General features: G+C 34.8%; 1 protein-coding gene and 1 pseudogene across 1 annotated transcript; one reads left to right on the top strand and one right to left on the bottom strand.

The window, feature by feature from the left end:
• Positions 1–11945: 11945 nt before the first annotated feature.
• LOC133817002 (probable galactinol--sucrose galactosyltransferase 1) lies at positions 11946–14154 on the bottom strand (annotated as a pseudogene).
• Positions 14155–21488: 7334 nt separating this feature from the next.
• LOC133817001 (uncharacterized) lies at positions 21489–23953 on the top strand. Its single transcript, XM_062249373.1, has 5 exons — positions 21489–21758; positions 22820–22918; positions 23019–23127; positions 23211–23286; positions 23596–23953. Exons 1-5 carry the CDS (start codon positions 21577–21579, stop codon positions 23715–23717), a joined length of 588 nt encoding a protein of 195 aa, XP_062105357.1. The 5' UTR covers positions 21489–21576; the 3' UTR covers positions 23718–23953.
• The last annotated feature ends 1611 nt before the right edge of the window (positions 23954–25564 follow it).

Here is a 25564-nt window from a genome sequence, read left to right as displayed (position 1 = left end):
TACTGGTTTTGCTCTGTTTTCGTTCATAGTTTTCAGCTTTAGATTTTGGTATGGAAAGTTGGAATCAAGGGGAGTTCTTGGGATGTTTTACTTGGGTTATGATGAGGGATAGTTATGGGTGATGTTTGGAGGTTTAAATGGGTGTTTGAGAGAGGTTTGGGTGGTGTTTAAATTGGGTTTGAAGGGTTGGTTTCAAGGGAAAACGCAAGGGAGGAAAAACAGGGGTTTTGGCTGAAATTGAGCTTGCGCCGCGGCATGGCAGGGGTGAGCCGCGGCCCTTGGGGGCTGCTGGGTTTAGGCGCCTCTGTCTGAGGGGCGGGCCGCGGCATGGCCAAGGAGGGCCGCGGCCCTTAAGGCATTTTTGGCCAGAATTAGCTTTTTGGCTCGTGGATGCAAGCCTAAGGCCTCGGGATTGAACCTACTACCCGGTTGAGTAGTGTTTGAGGTCCCGAAGGTTAGGTTTTGGTTTGGGAACCTTTTATTATTCATTTTATTGATGGAATCCCATGATTTGGTTATGACCAGGTAACCGCTAAAGGACCAAAAATTCGATCGTTCTCAGGGTTGTTCTTTTATTCGTTCTTGCTCGAACCAAAGGTAAGAAAACTGCACCCCAAATATGACATGTGTGGACATTCATGAAGCATGTTGATTGTGAGAATATGGACATGGACTGAATATAGAATGCTTAGCATATGTTGCTCATTTGTGCATGGTACTGACTTATTAGTCAGGTTTGGCAAGGGTGCTAGTATCAACTGTGAAGCTGTGACTTATTAGTCAGGTTCGGCGGTGGTACTGGGCACTGATCATGTTGAGCTGACTTATTAGTCAGGACGGCCTTAGCGTGTGTCACGCAAGCCAACAAGATTTGATCAAATCAATTATCAGCATTGAATGGCTCAGAGAGCATTAATGCCAGACCGACCCCGAGGGTCGATGAATGAAATAAGCGCTTGGAGGCTAGTGGCTTACCTAGCAGCCACTCTCCCACCTGAATTAGTGACATGCATGGCAGTCACTCAGTACGGTTACCAGAACCTGTTGAAGGCTAGTGGCTTACCTATCAGCCACTCTTCCATTTGAATTAGTGACTTGCTTGTTAGTCACTCAGTGTGGTTTATCAGGACCTCATGTGGTGTTTACTCATTTGTTTGAAAGCTTTATGCTCAGTGTGATTATAATGATAATCATTTGATAATGTTTATATAAAGTGTTATATTTTCTTGCTGGGCCTTGGCTCATGGGTGCTATGTGGTGCAGGTAAAGGGAAAGAGAAGCTCACCTAGCCTTGAGTGGAGAGCTGATGTGGTGGTGTGTACATATGTAGCCGCTTGACCACCACGGTCAAGGTGTTCTCAGAGGAACTAGGGGGTTTACCCTATTTTTGCCGCTTAAGTCGGCGGGATTGTAACTTTACAACAGTAGTGACCATTTTTGTACTGAGAACAGCTTGTAAACGTTTTGTTTAGCTCTGCAGAGCAATTTGTAATAAAATCTCCATTTCCTTTTTATTGGTTTTATACCTTAACTCGTTAATTACACTTAGAGCACGTTTTTGACCAAAGGACTCAGGTAGTGAGTCAAATTTCCGGTCCACCGTTCACCGTAACTGTTCTGGGGTAGCCAGGGCGTTACAACTTGGTATCAGAGCAATGCCAAGGTTAAGGTTCCTGTAGACTGGCTGGGCATGTACACACTTCACTGAAGTCAAGCTCAACTCTTGGTTTGGTAACTCTTTATGTAGTTATGTGCATAACTGCCTAAATGTGGTGCAAATGCTTTACCTGTATGCATGAGTCACTGTGTTGGCCTTGTGCCCCTGAAATGTTATGAACTGTTATGTGATACATGCTGAGTGCTGAGTGCCATAAACATGTATCTGCTTGAGCATATTGAATGACTGTGGAATATGATAAATGTCTGCTTGTTCTTGGACCGTGAGGCGGCAAGAGGTTTAGTTATTACTACATGACTGGCTGTATTGATTGTTGTTTCAGTAAGGTATCAGTGACAGAATGAACCCAGAACATACAGACACTACAGCTGGCCAGAGTGGTCAGGGTCAGAATAATGACAATAGCCAGGGTCAAGAGAATGACCATTCCCAGATTCCACAGCCAGCACCTGCAAACTGGCAACAGTTGTTTAGTGATTTGTAGGTTATAGTGTGAAACAGGGGGAGGAGCTTCGTCTCCTGAGGCAGCAACAAGTGCCTGCAGTGGTTAATGCGTCAGAGACACCTTCTGTGTCAGTGCCAGTTATTGGGCAGCAGTCTGGGGTTAAGAATAGATTGGAACCTCTTTATGAGCGGTTCAGGAAATAGCAACCTCCAGTTTTTGAAGGCAGCGCTGATCCTATTAAAGCTGAACAATGGATGAGCATGCTTAACACTATTCTTGACTTTATGAAGGTAGTGGGTAGTGAGAGGGTGGCCTGTGCTGCCTATATGTTTCGGGAAGATGCCAGGATATGGTGGGAAGTGGTTGGTCAGACCAAAGATGTTAATCTCCTGAGCTGGGAGGAATTTCAGACTTTGTTTAATGAGAAGTACTATAATGATGCTATAAGAGCGGCGAAGGCCGATGAGTTTATGAGGCTACTTCAGGGAAGCTTATCAGTTACTGAATATGCCTTAAGGTTTGACCGTTTGACAAAGTTTGCCAAAGAGCTGGTGCCCACTGACGGGACCAGGAGAGAGATTCCTCCAGGGGCTACAGCCCAGGTTAGCCCGTGACGTTCGCATCACCACTGTGGTAGGAGTCACTACTTATGCACAGGCGGTGGAGAAGGCACTCACAGCTGAGAGTGCAGAGGTTAAGATCTGGCGTGACAATGCAGCCAGAAGGGATTTCAGGAGGTCAGGTCCTCCATTTGTTAGTTCTGGTAGGGGTGTTGGCCCCAATGATCAGAAGAGGAAGGTTCCTGATACCTTCCCAGTTCCAGGTCCTGACAGGAGACCTCGTGGTATTACAGTAGGTCGTCCTGGGGGCAGTGAAGCCTGGAAGACTCATCTTGAATGCCCTAGGTGCAAGAGGCGCCATTTGGGGGAGTGTAAGGCAAAGGCCTGCTTTTTGTGTGGAGTAGTGGGTCACTTTAAGAAAGATTGCCCTCGAGTAGGGAAGGAAGAAGCCAGAAAGGTGGACAGCTCGAGTAGGGAAGGAAGAAGCCAGAAAGAGTGGAAGGCGAAGAGTTTGTGGGGAAGCCTAAAATCCCCTACTGTGGCCTTATCCACGTCGTGTGCCACGAGCAGGGCCTTGGGGGGAAGATGTACGCCATGATTTTCCCACGGGCTGATTAGCAAGCTGAGCTGCGACCTAACCTTGATTATCTCGCAGATATCCCTCGCAACCGGAGCTGCGTTGTAAGGTCATACCTCCTCAGCTCGAGGATGGTTGGGGGTTCGCCTCTGATAACTTAAAGACAGAGGCCGGGCTACGACGACCGAAGGTCGGGTCAAGCATCCAGCCCGCAGTACGAGCTGGGGTTGAAGGCTGTGACCCTTTATAAAGTCAGCCACGCAAGGTAAACGTGCATATATCAGACATCACGTGTCTGATATATCCCTGACTTCTCGGACACGCCGTAGGAACGTGCGTATTCAGACATCCTCAACTAGGATGGGCCGTGTGGCCCAATATCCCCTTACCTATTGATTTGACCACACTTATGTGTCAGGTTTAGGAATTAATTATGAATGTCACAGAGTCGACATGATGGGTAAGAAGGTCACGGGATGACCTTCTTACCAACTCCCAGGTGCCTTCTCCTATAAATATGGAGACCTTGAGAGTTGATAAGGGGTGGGTTCTCTCTTGTAAAAAACACCCTGTAATTGTATCCCCTGAATATAGCAATAATATCGACTAGTGGAGTAGAAGGATTTTAACATTCGAACCACTTAAAAAACGTGTCCCGGGTAGCCATTTCTTTTTCCTAAGATCATATATCTGTTTCGGTTCACCTTTAGCACTAATCATTTTCTCTTCTTTTCTAAATTTCCTGTTGGCGAAGAACCGCGTCAATACCTATAATTTCTTATTAATTCTAAAGTGTCACATTGAAACAAATTCAATTAATTTAGAATTAATTTGTTGCCAATCAATATTTAGGTTTAACTAATATAATGAACCTATACAATTAAGTCCAACTCAGGTAAATAGACCTTAACAATTGGGCTTGTATGGAGGAGGGCTGGGTTCAGTATGTCGTTCCCACTACAAAAGCCTCCTATCTTCCCTACAAGGTCCAAAAGACAGGAATTTAAACCTTCGTTTTATTAATTGTTATTAATTGATTAGGCTCATTATAGTCATGCAAAGCAAATAGGCATTCACAAGTGCAATCACCCACAAGAGAGGAATTTAAACTTTACATTTTCTAATGGGCCCAAATAAAACCTATCATTTTATGAATATTTTATTTGGCAAAATACCATATATCTAACAAACATATGGGCCACTATATGCATCTAAGCCCAATTGCAAAAATACCACATATAGTGCAAACAGACATGTTATAATTGGATGGGCCTAATCATGTTACTATATGAGCAATTCTATGAATTTATGCAAAAATACCACTATTTATTTCATTTGCAAAAGTACCACAATTAATTATCTAGAATTTATCAAAAAAATTCAAATTAATTAAATTTTTATAAAAAATAAGTCAATTTATATGAAATTTATCAACAATTAACAATAGTTAATTTAAATTTCATTTATCAACAATCAACTTGATTTTATGTTAATTTGAAAAAAATATTAATTTAATTTAAATAGGATTTATCAACAATTAACCAAAGTTAATTTAAATCTCATTTATTAAAAAAAATTTTTATTAATTGGCTGAAAAAAAATTGATATTTTTCAAAATTTAACCAATTTTAAATTTTAAAATCAATATCTAAACTATTTTCCAAAAATATCTTGTGTTGTTACAACTATTATCTAATATTTTAACCATTTAAAAATAATCAAATACAAATAGTTATAACAACCCTAAAATATCTCAAATAGTTAAACAAAATCAAATATCCATAAAAATATCTAACTAACAATGTTCAAATTTCAAATAATTTAAATTTTAAAAAAAACTATAGAATAAAAAGATATTTATATTTTCAAATAAAGATTTAATAAAAATATCAAGAATTTAAATGAAAATATCTTAAATATCTGATATCATAATTATAATATTTTAATGTATTAAAAGATTTAAAATTAAGTTGTTAGTCTATTTTTAAATTTGAATTTGAATATTTATAGAAAATATCTAAGTATTTAAATTTCAACATACAAAAATGTCTTATTTTAAAAAAAAAATGATAAAACAAAAAAGATATATATATTTTTTTAGTTTTGATTATAAATAATTTATTTCCACAAATTAAAAAAAAAGAAGATGAATAGTACCCATGGTACTGTTCACGGCTGGTGGCTGGTGTGCGCATGCGCGCGGGTGGCGTGCGCGCATGGGTGCCAGGCCAAATTTTTCCAAAAATTTTTTTTTGAGCAATTTTTCAAACCAAAACCATTTTCTAATTAATTTTTAACATGTTTTACACAAAATAAAGCGTATATAAAAATTAATAGCATAGAAAACACAACAAAGTAACCTAAAAATTGCTAAAATTCACATAAAATCAATATGCTTCATAAAACACATGAAAACCATCCAATTATTCAAACATATCAAATAATCTAATTTTAAACATGTTCATGCATGAAAATAAAGATTACCAAAGGCTCTGAGGCCAGTTGTTGGATTAGCTTATACAGGATCTTTATTTATTTTCATGTATATCTAATATTAAACAAATTAATACGAGATAGCCTAAAACATGTTTCTAAAATTGAATTCAAAGATAAACAAAGAATAGAATAATTACAGTATACGCAGCGGAATTAAGAGTCATTCCTTCAGTTTCTCTAACTCTTGTATCCTCTCTGTCGCAGAGTATTATCAAGAAACTGAACCGATCTTCTATTTTCTTCACAATCTTCCAATGTATCCTTAGAACCACCTAGACTAGTGTGGGCAATTCTCAACACATGAGATAGATATAGAGAGAAGAAGAGAAAATAACAAAGAGGCTTAGAAAATGATTTGTGTTTAGAGAGAATCTAAAACTATCAGAAAATCTGACTTGTGACTTATCAAACTTCTTGTTTTGACTTCTCTCTAAGCATTCCTTTTATAGACTCAATTAGGCCATTTAATTTAATTAAAAAATCAATAAAATAATAGCCATTTTGAAGTCCTAAGTCGAAATTATCATGGGCTACAGGCCCGTGAAATTTCCCATTTGATTATAAGCCCATTGGACTTAAAATCAAGTCCTGTATTATTTTCTATTGATTTAATTAATTAAATAATTATTTAAATCCTTTATCAAATTAATTATTTATAATTTGAACCTTGATTTAAATTTATTTATTAATTTAGATACAAATTTATCTTAATTAATAAATCTGCCATAATTTCTCTTTTTTTCTCAAAATTACACAACTCTGTGAAACTATCCAAAATTGACCTGGTCAACTTTGATAATTATAATTGATGATTAAATCAATTAATTGAGACTATCTAGATGATTTTATCCAAGGTACAATGGGGACCATGGGCCTATGAAATCAAGCTCCAATAAGTTATCATAAATCTAACAAATAAATTTACTAACTTATTAATTCCTCGTGACTCCACTATAGACTTGGAATTGCACTCTTGAATTCATAGAACGCTCTATAACAAATATAGATACGCTATTAATTATTCATTGTTACAACCATAATTGTCAGTCAATCCTCTATAGACGGTCTACAATGAGATAGGACTAAAATACTGTTTTACCCCTCATTGTATTTTATCCTTAAAACACTTAGTTCCTTATAAATGATATTTTAGTAAACTAATTTAATTACTGAAATGAGATCTCTATCATTTAACACCTTGAACCAAACTAAAAGGAAACCATCGTTTCACTTCTTCACAGAAGCTATAGATGTTCATATCTATGATTAACACTCCCACTCAATTATACTACCGAGTTCCCAAGATGTAAGTATGGGCTAGTCCGTAGGGTAAGATGGTAACGAACAAGTCAAAGAACTCAAATAATACAATCAGTTAGAATACTAACCACTCAGAATTGAGATTGAATTGACCTATGGTCAACTATATGATATGACTAGAATAGATAATAGCGGTATGTTTACTTATCTTATCAATTGTCAATATCGGTCCTGTCCGATGTAACAAATACATCCGATCTTATCTACTTTGCTAATGTTCTGGAAAGAACATAACACTGTAATGTGTAAGTAGATCATATCGTAGATTGGCAAGTCAGTGTAAATCCGGTGCACTGACTAATCTTAGGACTGACTTATTTTGAACATATAATCATATTTATATTCCACTGTGATTACGTCACTATAAATAAGATTAGCTATATGCTCAGGATTTAATAGAAGTTTATATTAAACAAATAATCATGAAAATAAAACGTGTCAGCAAAGTGATTGACCAAGTCAAAAAATGATTTCTATTCTTTTATTGATAATAAAATGAGATTACAAAGAATTTGAGTTTTAATTAGGGCATAAAACCCCAACATTTACGTCCTAAGGCCATGATCTTAACTATCAAACTAACTCGTAACTCCTTAGTAACAGAGAAATATCACACAACATTCAGTTCCACCTATTAAACCCCCCTACTGACATGCATCTCAACCCAGAAACGAATGAACCCAACAATCGATCTACAGAAGCATGCACGACAAAAATATAAAGCGTAAGAATCCAGAAACTTACCAGGACGAAGATCGTGGAAATTTGAGAAACTTTTCGGGTGTAAAAGGGCTCACGGACTGAATCTTGGAACGCCGAAGGACGGTATTCAGAGGGAAACAGGAGCTCTGGTGTTAGGGTTTCTTTAAAGAGTGATGGCTTGCGTAAAAAGGAAAGGGAAACTTTGAAGAGGCTATATATATTTTTGTCCGAAAGCATTAAAATGAAGTAATCATGAGCTTCCCCTTTTTTGAAGTATGGGGAGGAGTGATAGCCGTCGAAACGTTACTTGGGAAGCGAAAAGCCGTGATTAGACAAGGGTAGGTTGCTTTTTCCAAGAACACACGAAGGGTTCTGACATGTATGGTGGGGTAACCGAAGGGTCGTTTCCTCAAAAGTTTATTTATTGCTCGTAATAAATAAACTTGGGGGGAAAATGTTATCCAAAAAACAGGCACGAATGACGTGGCAAGTGATTCCCAGACACGTGGCTGACACTAGGCGGAATTCTGCTAGGGTATCGACCAGAAGAGATATTACAAGCAAAAGGCAGTTGAAGCTTACCTGCGACCAGTATGGTCGCAGGTTCCGCGTGCCTCGTGATACTTTTATAAAGATCTTAGTCAATCCCGAAATTGACTCCCATGATTTCCTGAGTATCCGATTATTTAGGAAATAATATCTGTAATAAATTAATGTAATCCCCCTTGTGCCTATAAATAGAGAAAGTTAGCTCAAGGAAGGGACTTTTGGCCTTCGAATTATTTGAGACTAGAGTGATTCTATTTGATATATTGTCTTGTTCTTCAGAGGTTAGTGAAACTCATTGAACCCTAGTTCTTTGATCACTCATTTGAATCTTATATCAATAACAATTCAAGTGGACGTAGGTCATTACCATATTCTGGGGCCGAACCACTATAATCCCTTGTGTTCTTTATCATTTCGTCATCATATTCTTTCCAACGTGTTTTTCCACATCAAGCATATTTGACTCCGTGTCAGTTGGCCAAAATCAGGGTCAACAGGTGGTTGTATAGGAATTAATTGGGCTTAAGGGCATTTTGGTCTTTTGACCATTGGATAGACTTAAGTGGCTGGTTGTAAATATTTTATTGTAATTAACCTTTAAAATATATTTTGGGATCCCAATGTATACAGTAAACGATTTAGTGAAACGTTGTATCTTTAACCAATATTTTTAACCCTAAATCGTTAATCACACTTAGTTACACGATTATGACCAAATGACTCGGTTAGCGAGTTTAACACTGTTTAAAATGCACAGAGTAACGGTCCTTGGGTAGTAGGGTGTTACATTCGTAGTCCTAGATCCTAGGGCGTTGAGCCCCAGGAGTAACTTATTAGTCATGTACTTGGGCAACGTACCCCAATATGATTCAGTTAATCATTTATTTAGGGCATTTGGTCCCATATGACATAATAGTCATTTATAAGAATGGTATGCATGCATGAGTAGGGTTATTACTGCTGGGCATGTTTATTATGATATGGAAATATGTTATTCACTGTGTTGACGCCGCTTTTTGTCAACTTAAAAGGAGAGCAATTAAACACAAATATATCGGAGGAAATAAAATAAGAAGATGAAAGCATGATCTTTTTACATGGTTCAGTAGTTAAATTTGCCTAGTCCACGAGTCTGTGTTATTAACCCTTGGGAGTCTTCTGGAAACTTTCAAAGAATAGTTGCCCAAAGTTTTCTCTCAAGATCTCAAAACTTCGGTCCTTTACAAATGGAGTTTCCTTCTCTATTTATAGAGAATGTTTCAGAATTCATTCTCACATATTTCGGAAAGATATTCTATAATTCAAATGATATAATGCCACTTAATGCATTATTTTCCACATGCACGGTAACATCTCATAAAACATGGGATTGGTTAACAAATTACATAATATCCCATAAACATAGGGACTCTATAACAATAAATACATTCACACGTAATCGACTATTTGTCCATTACACCTTCGAGACTATTTGTCTATTACGAGCTCGAACCATCTTGTTTGAGGGCAAGAGATGCATCAGAAAATATATACAAGTGTTGAACAATTGCTATTGCGAGCTTACCTCACAAGCTCGGAGAATCTTCGAGGCTACACACTACTCGAGCTCACGAGGTCGTCATTTATAGCGAAACTGTCTGACTGAAGGATCATATGACGACTGTGCTTATTTCGAGCTTACACCTAACGAGCCTAGATTTCGGGATGATAATTCCTCAATCTCGAAATCTAGGTGTAACACACTGCTTATGAGCATGTTAAAGTTTTCTTGCTGGGCCTTGGATCACGGGTGCTATGTGGTGCAGGTAAAGGGAAATAAAAGCTGGACAAACCTTGAGTTGGAGAGCTTAGGTGGCGATGTGTACATATGCGGCCGCTTGACCACCACGGCCAAGGTTTCTCAGACGAACTAGGGTTAAACCCTATTTTTGCCGTTTAGGTCGGCGGGTTGTAGCTTTTGAGTTGTAATGACCATTTTGGAACTGTAACCAACTTTGTAAACGTTTATTATGGGATCCCATGTACAATTCAATGTTTTAATGAAATATTCATTCATTTTAACCAAAAAAATTAATCCTGGACCATTAATCACATTTAGATACACGTTTATGGCCTAATGATTCTAGAACGGGTTGGAGAGGTAGCTTATAGATTGGCGATGCCTCCAGCTCTATCAGGGGTTCATGATGTATTTCACGTGTCCATGCTCCAGAAGTATGTATCATATTCTACGCATGTACTGAGTTACGAGAACTTGGAGATGGACCAGGATTTGTCATATGAAGAAAAGCCGGTTCAGATTCTCGATCGAAAGGATAAAGTCTTGCGGAGCAATACCATCGCCTTAGTGAAAGTGTTGAGGAGGAACAACAAAGTGGAGGAGGCAACATGGGAACTTAAGTCAGATATGTGAGATCGGTATCCCGAGTTATTCAAGTAATTCCGAGGATGAAATTTCTGTAAGGAGGGAATAGTTGTAGCGTCCCAAATTTACTAATAAGGCTTAGGGCCTTGATTAGTGTGCTTGGAAGGCAATAATTGATTTAATTATGTTAATATGTGAATTTGATGATTATGTGATTAGAAATGCATGTTTAAGTGAATTAAATATGCATGTTTAGGTGATTATGTGACTAAAACTTGATGGATGGCTATTGTTGATGCGTTGTGACTAGGTTTTCAGCAATGCTCGGGTTAGAGGACTGTGCTCGGGATTTCGGTGTTCAAGAAGCTTGGGACATAGATAAGAAAATTGTTGTACTCGTAGAGCAGGGCATGGCCCTATAGTTTATATTGCAGGACATGATCATATGTGATTGAATTGCAGGGCGTAGCCCTATTGTTTATGTTTTGTATTTGTTGATTATATGCTATGTATTGCATATTTGTGAATGAACGGCGAAGGCCGAGAACGACAGGAAACCAAGTACGACAAGCGGCCGGGAACGACGTCAAGCACGTGGAGTGCAAAGCCGAGTACGGCAAGGGCCGGGATCGGCACTAGCACGCAGAGTGCAAAGCCGAGTACGACAAGAGGCCGGGAGCGGCATTGAGCACGCGGAGTGCAAGATGTTAGGGTGAGACCATTCTTGAATGCTGGAGTCATCCTCACAGTGAATACCGCGAACCCAAGGCCTGGTAAAGCGCCTGGGACGGCGTGGATGCTATGTGTTTAGCCTGTTGGTTGTTTTGAATTATATGCTAATTGATAGACACTACTACAAAAAAGGTTTTTTAGGACTAGCATTGCGAGTCCTAAAAAAGTTTTTAGGACTCGCGCCTCTCGAGTCCTCTATTTAAGAGCCTTAAAAACTAAGGTTTTTAGGACTCACGTTGCAAGTCCTAAAAGAATGTCCGCGAGTCCTAAAAGATCTTGTTAAGTGCCTTTAAGTAAGGTTTTTAGGACTCTCTCTGGGTGACCTTAAAAGTTATATTTTCAATTTTTAAAAAATTTATTTATTGTTATTTTAAATTAAAAATTATGATTTAAATGAAACATTTATATACAAATTAATCTAAAAATTTATAGATTAAAATAACAAAACTTATTAAAATTATAATCATCTTTCCAAAGTAAGGATTGGCTACCATGAATTTCTTTCTAAAATCATCCCTGAAACATGAAAAATCATATTATAATACACTGAACATGAAAAATTATAACTAGATTTTTATTGTAGTGTACATAAATAAGTTTATTCACAATTGCTACAATTGGAGCAAATCTCACTCCATTGGACAACTCCTTCACCGGAACCACATACCACCAAGATGAAAGAATATATTTCTTCTTCTTGTCCTTGATAACAAACATACCACCAAGATGGGAGAATATGACAGCATCACCACTCCAGTTGTCATGAGCCACCTTGTGTAGATAATTAACATCTCTGGCTCTAATAACCCCAGTGATTGTGCCTGGATGTTCATCGTGGATAAGGTTCTTCTTCCCAACCTTGCACCACCGTGGTCCCTGGCAGTTGAAGTCTCCAACAACTCCAGAAATTGCGTTCATGTTCCAAATCTTCAGAAGGCTGCAAATTGTTGCACAAGTGAACTTTTTTTAGGAACATGGGATTGAATAACAACAAGAGTAAAAGCTCTAGACTAGAGTAGTCTTGGAGTACCTTTTTCCATCTCTGGCAGGATCAGAAAATAAACAATCCCTTGTTGGTCTTCCAGGTAGTCTAGCCCTCAAGATTGAACCATCAGGAAGAATAAGCTTCTTCAGAAGATTGAAGTCATGTTGACCAGGCTTATCACTGCATTGGTAGATATAATTGATATGACAACCATTTCTTCTTCTAAGTGTTTGAACAGAAAGACAAAATGTAACCAAAGACAATACCTAACATAGATAGCACATCCTCCTACTGCTCGTGCTGCTGCATGGTATTCTGCCATTGGATGCAGGCTCTAACATTCGGAAAGAAACACAAAAATGAGAAGCCTAACATATTAAGAATAACACTACTTAAGGTGAGGGACTCGAACCTCAGACATTGTGGCACAAACCACATGCCTGAACGTTCGATCTACCACACTTGGATTTCGTGATAATAGTTTTCGAAGCTCACATGAAACATATCCCAACAGGCTGCATGAATTCACCAAGGAAAACAGTGTTGTAAGCAACTGATGCAATATGAAGCCCTTATAACCGCACTTCGTTTAGCACTAAAACAAAATCAAGAAAGGAAAAAGCATAAGTGTCATGCCACCTCAGTTGCAAACAAAAACTGAATTCATGAGAGCTTAGCTACCTGTATAAACCAATTGTGTTATGACTCATACAAGAAATAATCTCATTATCAGGAAAGTTTCTAGCAATAGATGCCTCCAATGCCTGATGATATTTTCTAGCCAGTTTCACCCTTCCACCATGGCCTTCCCCAAGAGTCTCAAGAATGTTCTGAACATCAACTTTAACACCATTCACGCCAGCTGATGAGAGGTAGGAGTGAAGCTCATTGTAGAAGTTAAAAACTTTCTCAGGGTTCACAAGGCCAAGACCATTCTTGGTAATGTTTTCCAAGCAATCACAAGCCTCGATGGACTAAACTCCAGGGGATGAAACATGATAAGTCATCTTGGATTCATAGTGTTCCATTTCGGTAATTCCTGGTCTAACACCACCCCAGTAGCCTGTTAGTGCATGCCACACATAAACATGCCTGAAATTTCATCAAAACAAAGTTAACAAAGAGTGTAAATTGACTGAAGTCCAAGTTGAACCATCATTTCAAATCAACAGCTCTTACTTACTTCAATGCATATTTTTCTCTAATATCAGACACAATATGGCGAAGACCTAAAGCTGGATCCTCCACTCTATGACCCTCTTTGCCATCTTTCTGAAATTTGTGGTTTTCTGTAATATGTGTTAACCTGTTTGCAAAGCTGAAAGATAGAAAGAACTTAGCAAGAAGCTCAACCAAATAGCACAAAAAGAACCCAGCACGCCCTCTAAATCCACATGGAAAAAATGTGATGAAGCAGTCCATGAAAATCCACATGCTAGAAAACTTGCTAAATAGGCCACTAAATCATATTATAAAAATCATATCTACCCATGAAATTGTATACATTTATGTTCTTTACAATATCAAGCAAATAAGAAGATTTCTAACATACATTCTCAAATAAAACTCATTCACTATACACTAATACAATAATAATACACTAATTATTAGTTCCGACAGCAAGATGTGTTCCACGCTGAGCCCAGCCCACCGAACAGACATTGTCATCCATCCCTAAATCACATAACTTAGTTACCTGTAAAACAAATGCCACAATCAATAAAGCAGAACCAATACTCATAAATAGACCAAACCAAGATTCCCATACCAAATTTCAAATATTTTAACATTTTTTTGATGACCATTCTAACAACAGAGTGCACAAACACAACTGCCCAATCCAACAGCCAACACATTGTTCGAAGACCAATCCACAAGATCAAACAAAAGTCGTCTTGCAATGCAGGCGCATCTAGTACCTATCCACACCACAAAACATTCCATAAACCCCTAAATATACCAAAAAAGCACAAAATTTTGAATCAAATTAGAAAACAAAACCCCAAATATTCACCTTATATGGTGACCTCGGAACCTTCCTAGGAGTCTTGACAGGGCTATGATTAACTCCAGGAACAGCAGCATCGAACCCAAACGGTGAGAGCGAATGCATTGATTGCCGAGTCTCGGTCTTGTATCGAAATATATTCCGGCTAGGCGGGCTCATCAGCAAGCTCTACTTCTTCGGTGTGGCAGGAGCCACAACTCCTCTTGAATCTGGCCCAAAAAGCGCTGTCCGCAAAAGAGTACCATAGGCGCTAGACTGGTCCTCCCGACCCTCGGACGGAGAACAATAACAATAACAAAATTTCACAGTGGCGACGGAACTCCGGGGACCCAGTCGCGACACAGGCCGGCGAGTGGGGAGGCGAGCTTCACGGGTTTGGGGTTTCGGGGGCCAAGGAAGCTCGTGGTGGGGTGCGTGTCATTGGGTGGTGGCCGGAGATGGCTCATCTGGTCTGGCCGATTGAAATGCGGGAGAAGAAAAGAAAGAGTGGTCGGCTGGGAAGAAGAAAGAGGAGAGAGAAGGGGATTTTTGAGATTCATTTAGGGATTTAGTATTTTTATCTCCCTTTTCTTATTTAATTAAATAAAATATAATTTAATGTTAACTTTTGCTTTTTTTTTTTAAATATTTTCAACATGGATTTTAAAAAATAAAAACACCAATATTATTAGTGAAATTTTAAAATTATTTTACAATATTTAACAAATCAATAAAATAACTCTTTTTAATTAATTTTATCATAAATATGTTAAATAAATAAAATTTAAGCAAATTATTCATTATATCATAATTAATTTAAATTTTAATATAGAAATTATTATAAATAAAAAGTTAATATAATATTAAAAATTTAGAAATAAAAGAAAATCTAAGAGGTGTATATTAAAAAAACAAAATAAAACTTTTAGGACACACATCAGTTTTTAGGACTCCCAATGCGAGTCCTAAAAAGTCCAGGAGGTGTTTGTTTAAATAAAAAACTCAAACTTTTAGGACACACATAGTTTTTAGAACTCGCATCTAAGTGAGTGTCCTAAAATAGTGTTTTTGTAGTAGTGAGATATGCATATGTTGATTGTTTGTGTTGAGTTTTCTTACTGTGCTTCGACTCACGGGTGCTTTATGGTGCAGGTAAAGGCAAATGAAATGTCGACCAACCATGAGTATGGAGAGCGTGAAGCGACGTATACATGTTCGGCCTACCTAGCAGCCACGACCTGCGGTATTTTTGGGAAATGTTATGTATTAACCTGAATTTTGTCGCCTAGTCGACCTTAATTGTATTTTGAATTGTAAATATTTTCTAAACAATGTTTTGGGATCCATACTGTAAAGCTTTCTGACATTCTCAATGAGTATCCAAATGCTTTATATTTAATGATTGGTAATGGGTTTTATCTCAATTTAGCTACATTTTTAACCTAAAACCTCGATTAGCGAGTGATTAGCACGTTTTAAACTCACTTAGTAACGACTCTAAGGAAATAAGGTGTTACAAATAGTATATAATATATCTTTCATTATAGATAAAAATAAGTAATATATGAATTACATGGTAATTATGATAATTAAAATCAATAAACTTGATTAATAATAAAAATACTATACATTAAATTGTAAAACATACTTAAATTGAAATCATCCGAAATTTTATATCTGTAAATATTTTTTATTCATTCAAAGTAAAGCAAGACTATATTTAGAACAAAAGTATAAAATTATATTTATCGCAAAATATGTATACTAATGAAGCGTCTAATTTTTGTAATCCTTTTTATATGCTCATTTATGTCATTTTATTAGAATAGTCATACAAGAGTTAATATGAATAAGACGTTATTTTATTTGCTACTCCGAGTATCGGAGCATTCGATGTAGTGTCATAATTTTGAAGCTTAATTTTGTACTAGTGTTATATAAGTTAAATAATATAATATTTTGATTAAATAAATTATAATAGATGTTACAAAAGTGTTTGTAACATGTATAATAGAGTAAGATTTGTAACTTATGTAATATATGTTACATATTTGATTGAATTTGAAATTGTGAGAGTTAATGTGTGTAGTTGTTATACATTTAATTTTAAAAGTTTTGGGACTTAAAATTAGAAAAAAAAAAAAAAAACAACTTGTGAATGTCACTCATTATGTGGCAACGTGCCACATGTGGAAAGCACCTAGCAACATGTTACCTAGTGTTAGGTGGCATGACGCGTGGCTTATAACTACTTGAAATTTTTTAATTGTTTGAAGGTTTGCTCGATCTCAAAAGTTCTTATAGCCCAAAATTTCTTATTTAAGTCCATAAATGTTGAATTGAAATTTAGTAAATGTAAAGGGTTACTGGATGACTTTCAAATTGCTGGATCACTTAGTTCACTTGCTTGCTTTAGATTCTTATCCTAAGAGCACTAGGTTGAGAGTGATAGGCTTGATAAATCTCAAAAGTATTTACCGAGTAATTCTTATAGTGTTCTTGAAAGGAGGAAATAATTTTTTTAGATAAAGTTCTTTAAGACTTGTTCAAGTCTTATAATCCTTTCCATCTATTACATTGTAGTGTTTGTTTACAATTGAATCTATTATCTAGAGTTGTAATATATCTTCTATCTTCTTTGAATTATCTATTTTTATTTGCTTATTGTGTTTAAGGTTGTAATTAATCTCATCTTATATTTATTTTATTCAAACATTTAATACAAACACTGTTTATATTTTTGTCCCGCCATTTAAAATTTTAAAAATCGTATGAAAATGTGTAGTTAAATAAATATATGTGACAAAATAAATTTAAACAAATATCGTTGATATGTTAAAATTTGAGTAATAGAAAAAAGTTTGGACTGGAGATTTTTATTCGAAATAATCATAAAGCTATTTATCGTGAGTGGGCCACCTAAGATCGTCCAATAATAATGGTATATAGTGTCTTTTATAGTGAATCAATTCTAATTTGGAATATAAGTGAAGTTGAGAAGTTAAGCCATTTATAGTTTATAATTTAAGAGAATTTTAAATGAAAATGAACAATGATAGTGTAAATGTTGTGCTATTTGCGAATGATTTTGATAATATAATATAAGTTCCAACTTTGCTTAGTTTTAAAGTTTGATATATATATATATATATATATATATATATATTTAAAGATTTGGATAGTTCATAGGAGCGTTTTTATTTTTTGTATTTGGAAAAATTATCACAAATTTTTTTTTTATTATAGTTATAGCAGATATTCGATTAATTTCTGAGAAATTTTGAATAATTTACGGTGCCAAAATCAGAGTTCAAATAGTCAATTACATGCATGACTAAGTTTTTTTATACGTGTGGAAAATACTGTTTTAACTCTAATTTGAGCACTGTAAATTATTCAAAATTTCCTAAAAATTAGTGGGATATCTGCTATAACTATAATATACACCGACATGAAAAAAATAATTAAATTATAATTTTTCCAAATACCAAAAATAAAAAATGACCCTTCGATATGAGCATTTTCTATGTCCCTATTATAGAATTATCCTAATGATTTAGATGTTTAAAAATTCCATAATTATGAAACATATCCAATATTTTTGTAGGGGCATTATATTTGCCCTCACGGCCATAGAGGTGTTTTATATTTTCGTTACTTTGAGAAATTATAACTCATTTTTTTGTATGATTGCGTACATGATAATTATAGTAATCATTCCGCCAATTTTCAGAAAATTATGAATAATTTACAGTGCCGAAAACAGATTGTTTAAATAATTTTTTTTCTACATGTATAAAAAAAATATGAGTGCAACTGACTGTTTGAATTATGATTTTGGCAACATAAATTATTTAGAATTTCTCAAAACTTGACGAAAAACATATTATAACTATAATATACATCATCATACAAAAAATAGTTGATATATATTTCTTGCGAGTGCTAAAAATATAAAATATTAATTCAGTAGGAGCAAAAGTTTTAAAAAAATTAAAATTTCTATATTTATTTATATATATATATATATGATGCTCGACAAGTGACATGTGTGTGTGTGATTGCTTCATGACACATAGTCAATAAAAAGAAAAAGGTTTATTAGTAGTTGATGAGTCATGATGACTTGGGTGGAAATATATGCATTGACTTTTTTGTGTCTACAAGGTGGAAGAGTATGGCATCTAAAAATGAAAAGATTTATATACATATACTTTTTATGGGTCACCTTTTCGAATCATGTTCCGAACATATATATAACTATTATGAATATATATGTATATATAAGCATATATATATGTATATTACTATGTTGATCATAATTGATGAGGACATCCGATCCATCTATAATAATTTGACATATACCCTTTTTGTTCGTTTTTTCTTTTTTGTGTTTTCATGGGTCAAACTCAAGTTACTCAACTACCTTATTCTTCATTCTTTGCTATACATATAAATATATATATATTAGAATATAGAGAATTTTCTCGATCATAAAAAAAAAAGTTTCGAGATCTATTAATTAAGAAGGTCTTCTCTATCCTTTACATATTTTAGTGGATAAAATTTGATGGTTTATACCTTGGTTTTGGCTTGCTTGAGAGCTTTCAATATACTATAAATTGATAATATAAATTATATATAATATATTCTTATATACAAGTAGTCACCGACTAATGATATTACTAATATATTATATAATCTTATTACAAGCACCTTGATGGGTTAAAAGGTGCCACATCTTACTAATTGTAATCTGTTTTAACATTTTAAATTTAGTAATGATATAAAAAAAAAGTGCTCAACACCAAAATAAAATAAAAAACACCATAAAGTGACACTTTAATTATATGTAGTTTATGGTGCTTATTAAATTATAATAATTGAATGTGTGGTATTAGCTAGATTCAATCACATCGAATTAATCTTTCGAATTACAACAAATTAACAAGATCTATTTTTTATAAGCTATTATTAATTTATTAGGATTGAAAAGCTAGATATGTGTAAATTAATTAATGTGGATTAATAATATATAAAAAGTTTGGTCATTTGGGTGTCATTTTAACAACTAATTAAGTATTAAGAAAAGAGAATACTAAGGTGACACCACAAGAATATGACATATTACTATTAATATAATCTAATATCGAATTCAATTATTTGAATTTAATAAGTATTATGACATATGATTGTGCGACTTCATATTCATATTAATTAGTTCATTTTTGGCATTTTATTTAGCTTTGTACTACATATTTGAAGAATTAAACGTAGTACGTTATGATGAGAATGTACACCATTATAATGTTAAAATGGTCCCTTCAACAAATGAGAGAACATATTCCATTATGGGAAGCCAGAAAAGATATAAGAAAAAGTATGACAAAAATAGTTAAAAAGAGAAAACAAAATATTTTCTTTGAAAAAAATGGATTGGCTCGTTCATGACATGATAGCTATTACGAGGCAGATCTAATCTACTAGCCAAACGAAGACGATTCTTATCTGACATTCTCTCTCTCCATTATTATTCTTCCATCGATGATATCTTTGAACTCAAACAAAAAATAATGGCTATAAATACAGACCAATATGAAGACATGTATATATCTAACTCAAATATAGTATATATATATATATATACATAGGTATATATGTAACTATATAGGTAGGAGAAGAGAGGTCTAACATGAAGATAAAGAGTCTCGTTTGGTAGCCAAGGATGACTTGCCTGCCTCCTTTCCAAGAGGTTTCATTCAAGTTATTATTATATATTAATGTGTATATATATATATATACACACACACAAATATATATACGTATATTTGTGTATATATATATAAGAAACCCTTGATGGGTTTCAGGCAGTCACCTTGGCTAATTTGACAGGCTCTTTTTTCTCATGCTAGACCTTCTGTTCTTGACCAATACATATATAAATATAGTTAGAGTTGGCAATGAGCTATATATATATGTATATATATACGTATATATGTGTGTGTTTACGTACTTGATTATAATGAAGAGGGTGGGCTTTACATGAAGATAAGAGTGTGTTTAGTTTGATAGCCAAGGATGACTTGCCTGCATTCTTTTTCTTTCAATGGCTTTTCACACGTGGCAGCCTGTGATTGGATGAATGTTCAGGCAGTCTCCTTGGCTAATCTGACGACCTCTTCTCTCTCATGTTAGGCCTTTCTCTCTTCTTAATTTCCTTCTCGTACGTTTCTCCTCAATGCATGGCTAAGGCTCCAAAGCCCATGCATGGGCCATGTATAATGGGCTAAGCAGAAAAAGGCATTGATGGGCCTGGTTAAGATTTTCAGCCCAGTAAGTGATGTGGGCTAAGTACTTTCGGCCCACGGGGTTTCCATCAATAATTCATTAGACGACAGAATGTTAGGTTCGCCAAATTGACCTTTTTGTTCTTGTTTTCATAAATAGAAAAATATCATTTTATTCTTTTGTATTTTAATTAAATATCATATTTGACTTTTTTATTTTTAAAATTTCTAAAAAAAATATTTTAAAATTAACCATACATTCAAACTTTCTTGATACAATATTTTTATCTTTATTTTTATACAATTAATATAATTTTAATTAAATCTCATATATTTTTATTTATAACATGTTTATTTAATTTTGATAAATTTTATAAAAAAGAAAGTTATCACTATATAATTTTCAAAAATAAAAGTTAAATATAGTATTTATTTTAAACTTAAAAAAACCAAAGTAGTATCTTCTACTTTTAACTTGACTTTTTTTGTTCATGTCTTTATATATTATATTTTTGATAAAAATTACTTATTCTAACATTTTTTATTCCATAATTAGTTATGGAAAACTATTCACTTTAGCTAAAGCCATATTTTATGATCCTTTTTGTAAAATTTCGACGATAAATTTCATAAATTTTTTTTTTTTTTTTTACCATTTACAAATCTCAATATTCGAATAAATAATGCAAAAATCATTTGCAAAAGAAATTGTGAAAATAAATATAAATATTTCCTTTTTTTCTTTTAATTATCTTTTTGAATTTTTTTTTGTAAAAAAAAAAAGTTGTGAGAAAAGTCGACTCAAGGTTCCAGATTCCAGCTATAAATAGAGGAAGGATAAAGGGACCCGAGCTGAAAGAACGACAGTCGCCAAGCTCGAAACGACATCGAAAATGGCAACTCTGAACTCTCAGCCTCTGATCTGGGCCATGCTAGGTCTCTTCATGGTCTCCTTGACGCTGGGCTCCTCCGATACACCCTTCATCGTCGCCCATAAGAAGGCTACCCTCAACAGACTCAAGTCTGGCGCCGAGCGAGTCGCCGTCTCCATCGACATCTACAACCAAGGATCTCTGTATGTCATTTTTCTAAATTCCAATTTTTTTTGCTCGGATCCATGCTCCTTTGACCTTCCTTTATCTTAGATCCATTTGAATTTGACCTTCTGCATGCATGCATGTTCTGATTGATTGATGAATGGATCTTGTATTTTATATGTGTTTTTGGTTTTGAATTAGGGTTTAATTTTCGATTCGTGTTTTCCTTGGGTTTTGAGTTTAATTAAGAGATAATTCAAATCGAAAGTAACGAAAACGAATCTCATATTCTCATATGTGTCTCACCTACCGGGTCAACTAATGTAATCGCTACTCACAATGTCAATACGACTTTTTACAATAACGATGAACTGGGTTCATTGGGAAATTGAGTTTACATTTAATTTTGCACCATTAATGATATTACGGAGTTGGTGCTTTTAAGCTGGGTGGCTTTATGAATATATAAATCGCAATGCTTAAGGCTATATTTTGTTAAAACTATTTGTGGGTTGAAAGGATTTTCGGAATGTTTGCAGAAAAGCAATAGAGAGGAATATTGGTATAAAAGGGTTCTGAAAAGAAAGACTGAAGTTTACCGATTTGCTGATTTGTTCAAATATGATTCAACAATATTGTAATGTGATAGTGTTATAGAGGAGGGGATAAGAGATGTAACAGAAACTTGTGTGATTATAACAATTGAAAGAAAGTGGATAAAAAACTTGCTTTAGTTGATAAGATCAAATAGTTTGCTATGCCTTATATTCTCTTAATCCTTTTTTGAGTTCTTGGAGCTGGTTTGATCTGCTTTCATGTCTCTGACCCTATCAAATGTCTCAACACTTGCTTATTGAGATATGGTGAATGAGCAATGTAATTTGTGTTTGAGTTATGTGTAAGGAATTAGGGCGAAGGTGACCAATGGGTCAACATAATTTATGTGGGCATTATTACTGTGCTTATTCTTCATTCCGATCTCTTTTTGTGTTTGCAAATCTCTTCTTGTTGAAAGTAAACTCACATATGCTAGTTCCCCACCTTTTGGCGAAATTTTTCCTATAACATGTTATACTTATTTTGATATTCTTTTTTTCAGGACCGCATACGATGTAAGTTTGACAGATGATAGCTGGCCTCAGGATTTATTTGACATTGTCAGCGGTAACATCTCCAAGTCATGGGAAAAACTTGATGCGTGAGTTTGCCTATTTGCGACAGTATTTCTTTATTTTACATTTCCAACATCAAATTAGCATAGCCTTATTTTTGTTTATTTTTAAATTCGGTTAATACAGTGGCGGTATTCTGTCCCACACTTTTGAATTGGAGGCCAAAACCAAAGGTATCTTCAACGGTGCACCTGCTCTCATCACATTCCGCATTCCTACAAAGGCTGCTCTACAGGTGGGATATATATTTTATGATCTTCCTCGTTGGTTTTCTATTTCAGTATAAAATTTTATTTTCTAACTCTTACTCGTCTGCAGGAGGCATTTTCAACCCCAATATTGCCTTTGGACGTGCTTGCGGACAGGCCTCCTGAGAAGAAGTTTGAATGGGTTAGTTTCCTCCACAATCTGCTATATTTTACAATCTCAATTTGAACCCTTCTCCCATTCTAACCGATGCATCTGTTATTGTTTTCATTTTCATGTGATTATCTTCCTTCTGGCCCAAATCTCTTCAGGTTAAGGTATGGTTTATTCTTTTTCTTTGCTGAATTAGTTTTAGATTATGGAAGTGAATATGCTTCTGTGTTTTGAATCAAGACAGTTTAATCAATTGGATAATCTCAAAAGGGTCAAAGCAATATGCTGAAGAGTAAAGTTGTTCAAAATATACATACTAATTCCGAGCTTTCTCTAATTTTGCAGAGGCTGTTGATGAAGTATGGATCCCTCATTTCAGTGATCTCTATTGTGGTTCTGTTTATCTACTTGGTGGCCAGCCCTTCCAAATCGGGTGCTGGAAAGGGAAGCAAGAAGAAGCGCTAATTACTCAACACACAAATCTAATGGTATCCCAATTGGGCGCCTCTTGATGCAGTGATATGGCTTTCTATGCCATTTTAATTTACACCTTTTGTTAGTGACCTATGATAGACTTAATGAGAATAGTTGTTAATGTTAGAGACATCCGGAATCATTGACATGCTATCAATTTTGGTAGATACATTATATGTTTTGCCTCTGATGTTATAAGAGTTTTTATTTTATTCTTTTCGTTTGAATTGTAAGTGGGCTTGGTGTTACTACCATACCATCTTGTCTATGCTTATGAGATCGTTCAAGCAAGAAAGAACAAAAAAGTGTTTTATGTTGGGATTTTTAGGATATTGGTTTTGATCAAGTTTGGACTAATTGAAATATAAAGAAAAAAAAATCAATAAACTTGCCATCAACAAAGCGCAATGTGATGCAGACAGAATTATTTTGTTAATTTAAGAAATATTGGCTGATTTTTTGTGCTCTGTTTAAAAAGCTTATCACAGCCTGACCTTAACCCTTTTTAGTTGGTACCCTTCTTTTCCCAAGATGCAAGCTAATCTCATTTTCTTTTAAAGCTTCTGTCATTTTATCGAGGGGGAGAAAAGATGTTAAAACCATTACTGCTCACTTGGAATCGGATTGTGAGAACAAGAAGATTCACATGCTTTGCTAAAAGCAAATAGTGCTTACTTGACTATCTATGGCTATTCCAACCCCTAAAAGTAAGTCATTTTGGTGGTGGTTCAACACCAAAATAATAAATTTTTAGCAAAATATTCACAAAAAACAAAAAGTATATGCTTTATTATTATACTATTTTATTTAAGCAAAACAAAATGCATTCCACCAAAATGAACTTATATGGTGGGACACTGTAGCATTCCACTAAAATAATGTTATGTTTGTCGTTTCATTGGAATTGATTTGGTGTGAATTTCACACCAAAATACATATATGATGTCCTATTGAAGAAGCTCTAAGACTCAACTTTATGATCCAGAGAATGTTAGATAAGAAACATATTATGAGCATTATAACCATAAATTAGATTCAACAACAATAATCAATACTCATGCAACAACCAATATCACATTTTATTTAGGGCATTAATTACACAAATATGGACATATCTCCTAAGTTTGACATTGAGCTCCAATGCTCATCTTTGTCCCTTTAGAATCTCTCCAAAACAACACATAAGATCAAGTGCAAATACAAGAAAAAGCTTATGGATAACAAACCCTTACCACAATACCACTATCCACCCAATTGCCACTTCATACACCATATATGTTATGCTCTCTTACCCTAAGGGGTATTAGTGGGCTAATTGGGCTCATTATAATATGAGGTGGTGAACTATAGATTAATGGGTCAACACATAATTATTAAGGTGCCACCATGTGCCTCTAAGGCCAACTGCAACTGAACGGTATATCACCAATTTTTTTGTGATTTTACACTAATTGTCTTCCAACCGAACGGTATATTACACAGCATATATGTTGTTATCCACTGTAGCCCCTCAAATTTGAGGTGGCACTGTAAACCACGGCAAAAAAATTATTTAGTATATATTTTTACTTTTTAAATATAATACTAATAAAACTTGTTAAATGTACATATATTATAATTATATGATTTTAAAAATAATATAACAATAAAGAATATATATTTTGGTGTAAGTTTTGGTGTTGTGGTTGGAATGGAAAAAAAATATGGTGCTAAAATTATTTAGTTTTGGTGTTGGTGTAACACCATATATGGTGTTATGGGTTGGAAATGCCATAATGCAATTAGTAAGTGTGAATCATCCCATTATGATTATTAGTTAATGGTTGTGATTATATAAG

This window comes from Humulus lupulus, chromosome 2, assembly GCF_963169125.1.
Source record: "Humulus lupulus chromosome 2, drHumLupu1.1, whole genome shotgun sequence".
Lineage (NCBI taxonomy): Eukaryota > Viridiplantae > Streptophyta > Magnoliopsida > Rosales > Cannabaceae > Humulus > Humulus lupulus.
Note: the sequence above shows the minus strand (reverse complement) of the source record. Positions and strands in the feature narration are given on the sequence as shown.

Excerpts from the sequence above, each read along its gene's own strand:
- LOC133817001 (XM_062249373.1), top strand. The coding sequence starts at position 21,577 with ATGGCAACTCTGAACTCTCAGCCTCTGATCTGGGCCATGCTAGGTCTC. Across the intron at positions 21,759-22,819 it reads ATCTACAACCAAGGATCTCT|GACCGCATACGATGTAAGTT; the intron begins GTATGTCATTTT and ends TCTTTTTTTCAG. Across the intron at positions 22,919-23,018 it reads TCATGGGAAAAACTTGATGC|TGGCGGTATTCTGTCCCACA; the intron begins GTGAGTTTGCCT and ends CGGTTAATACAG.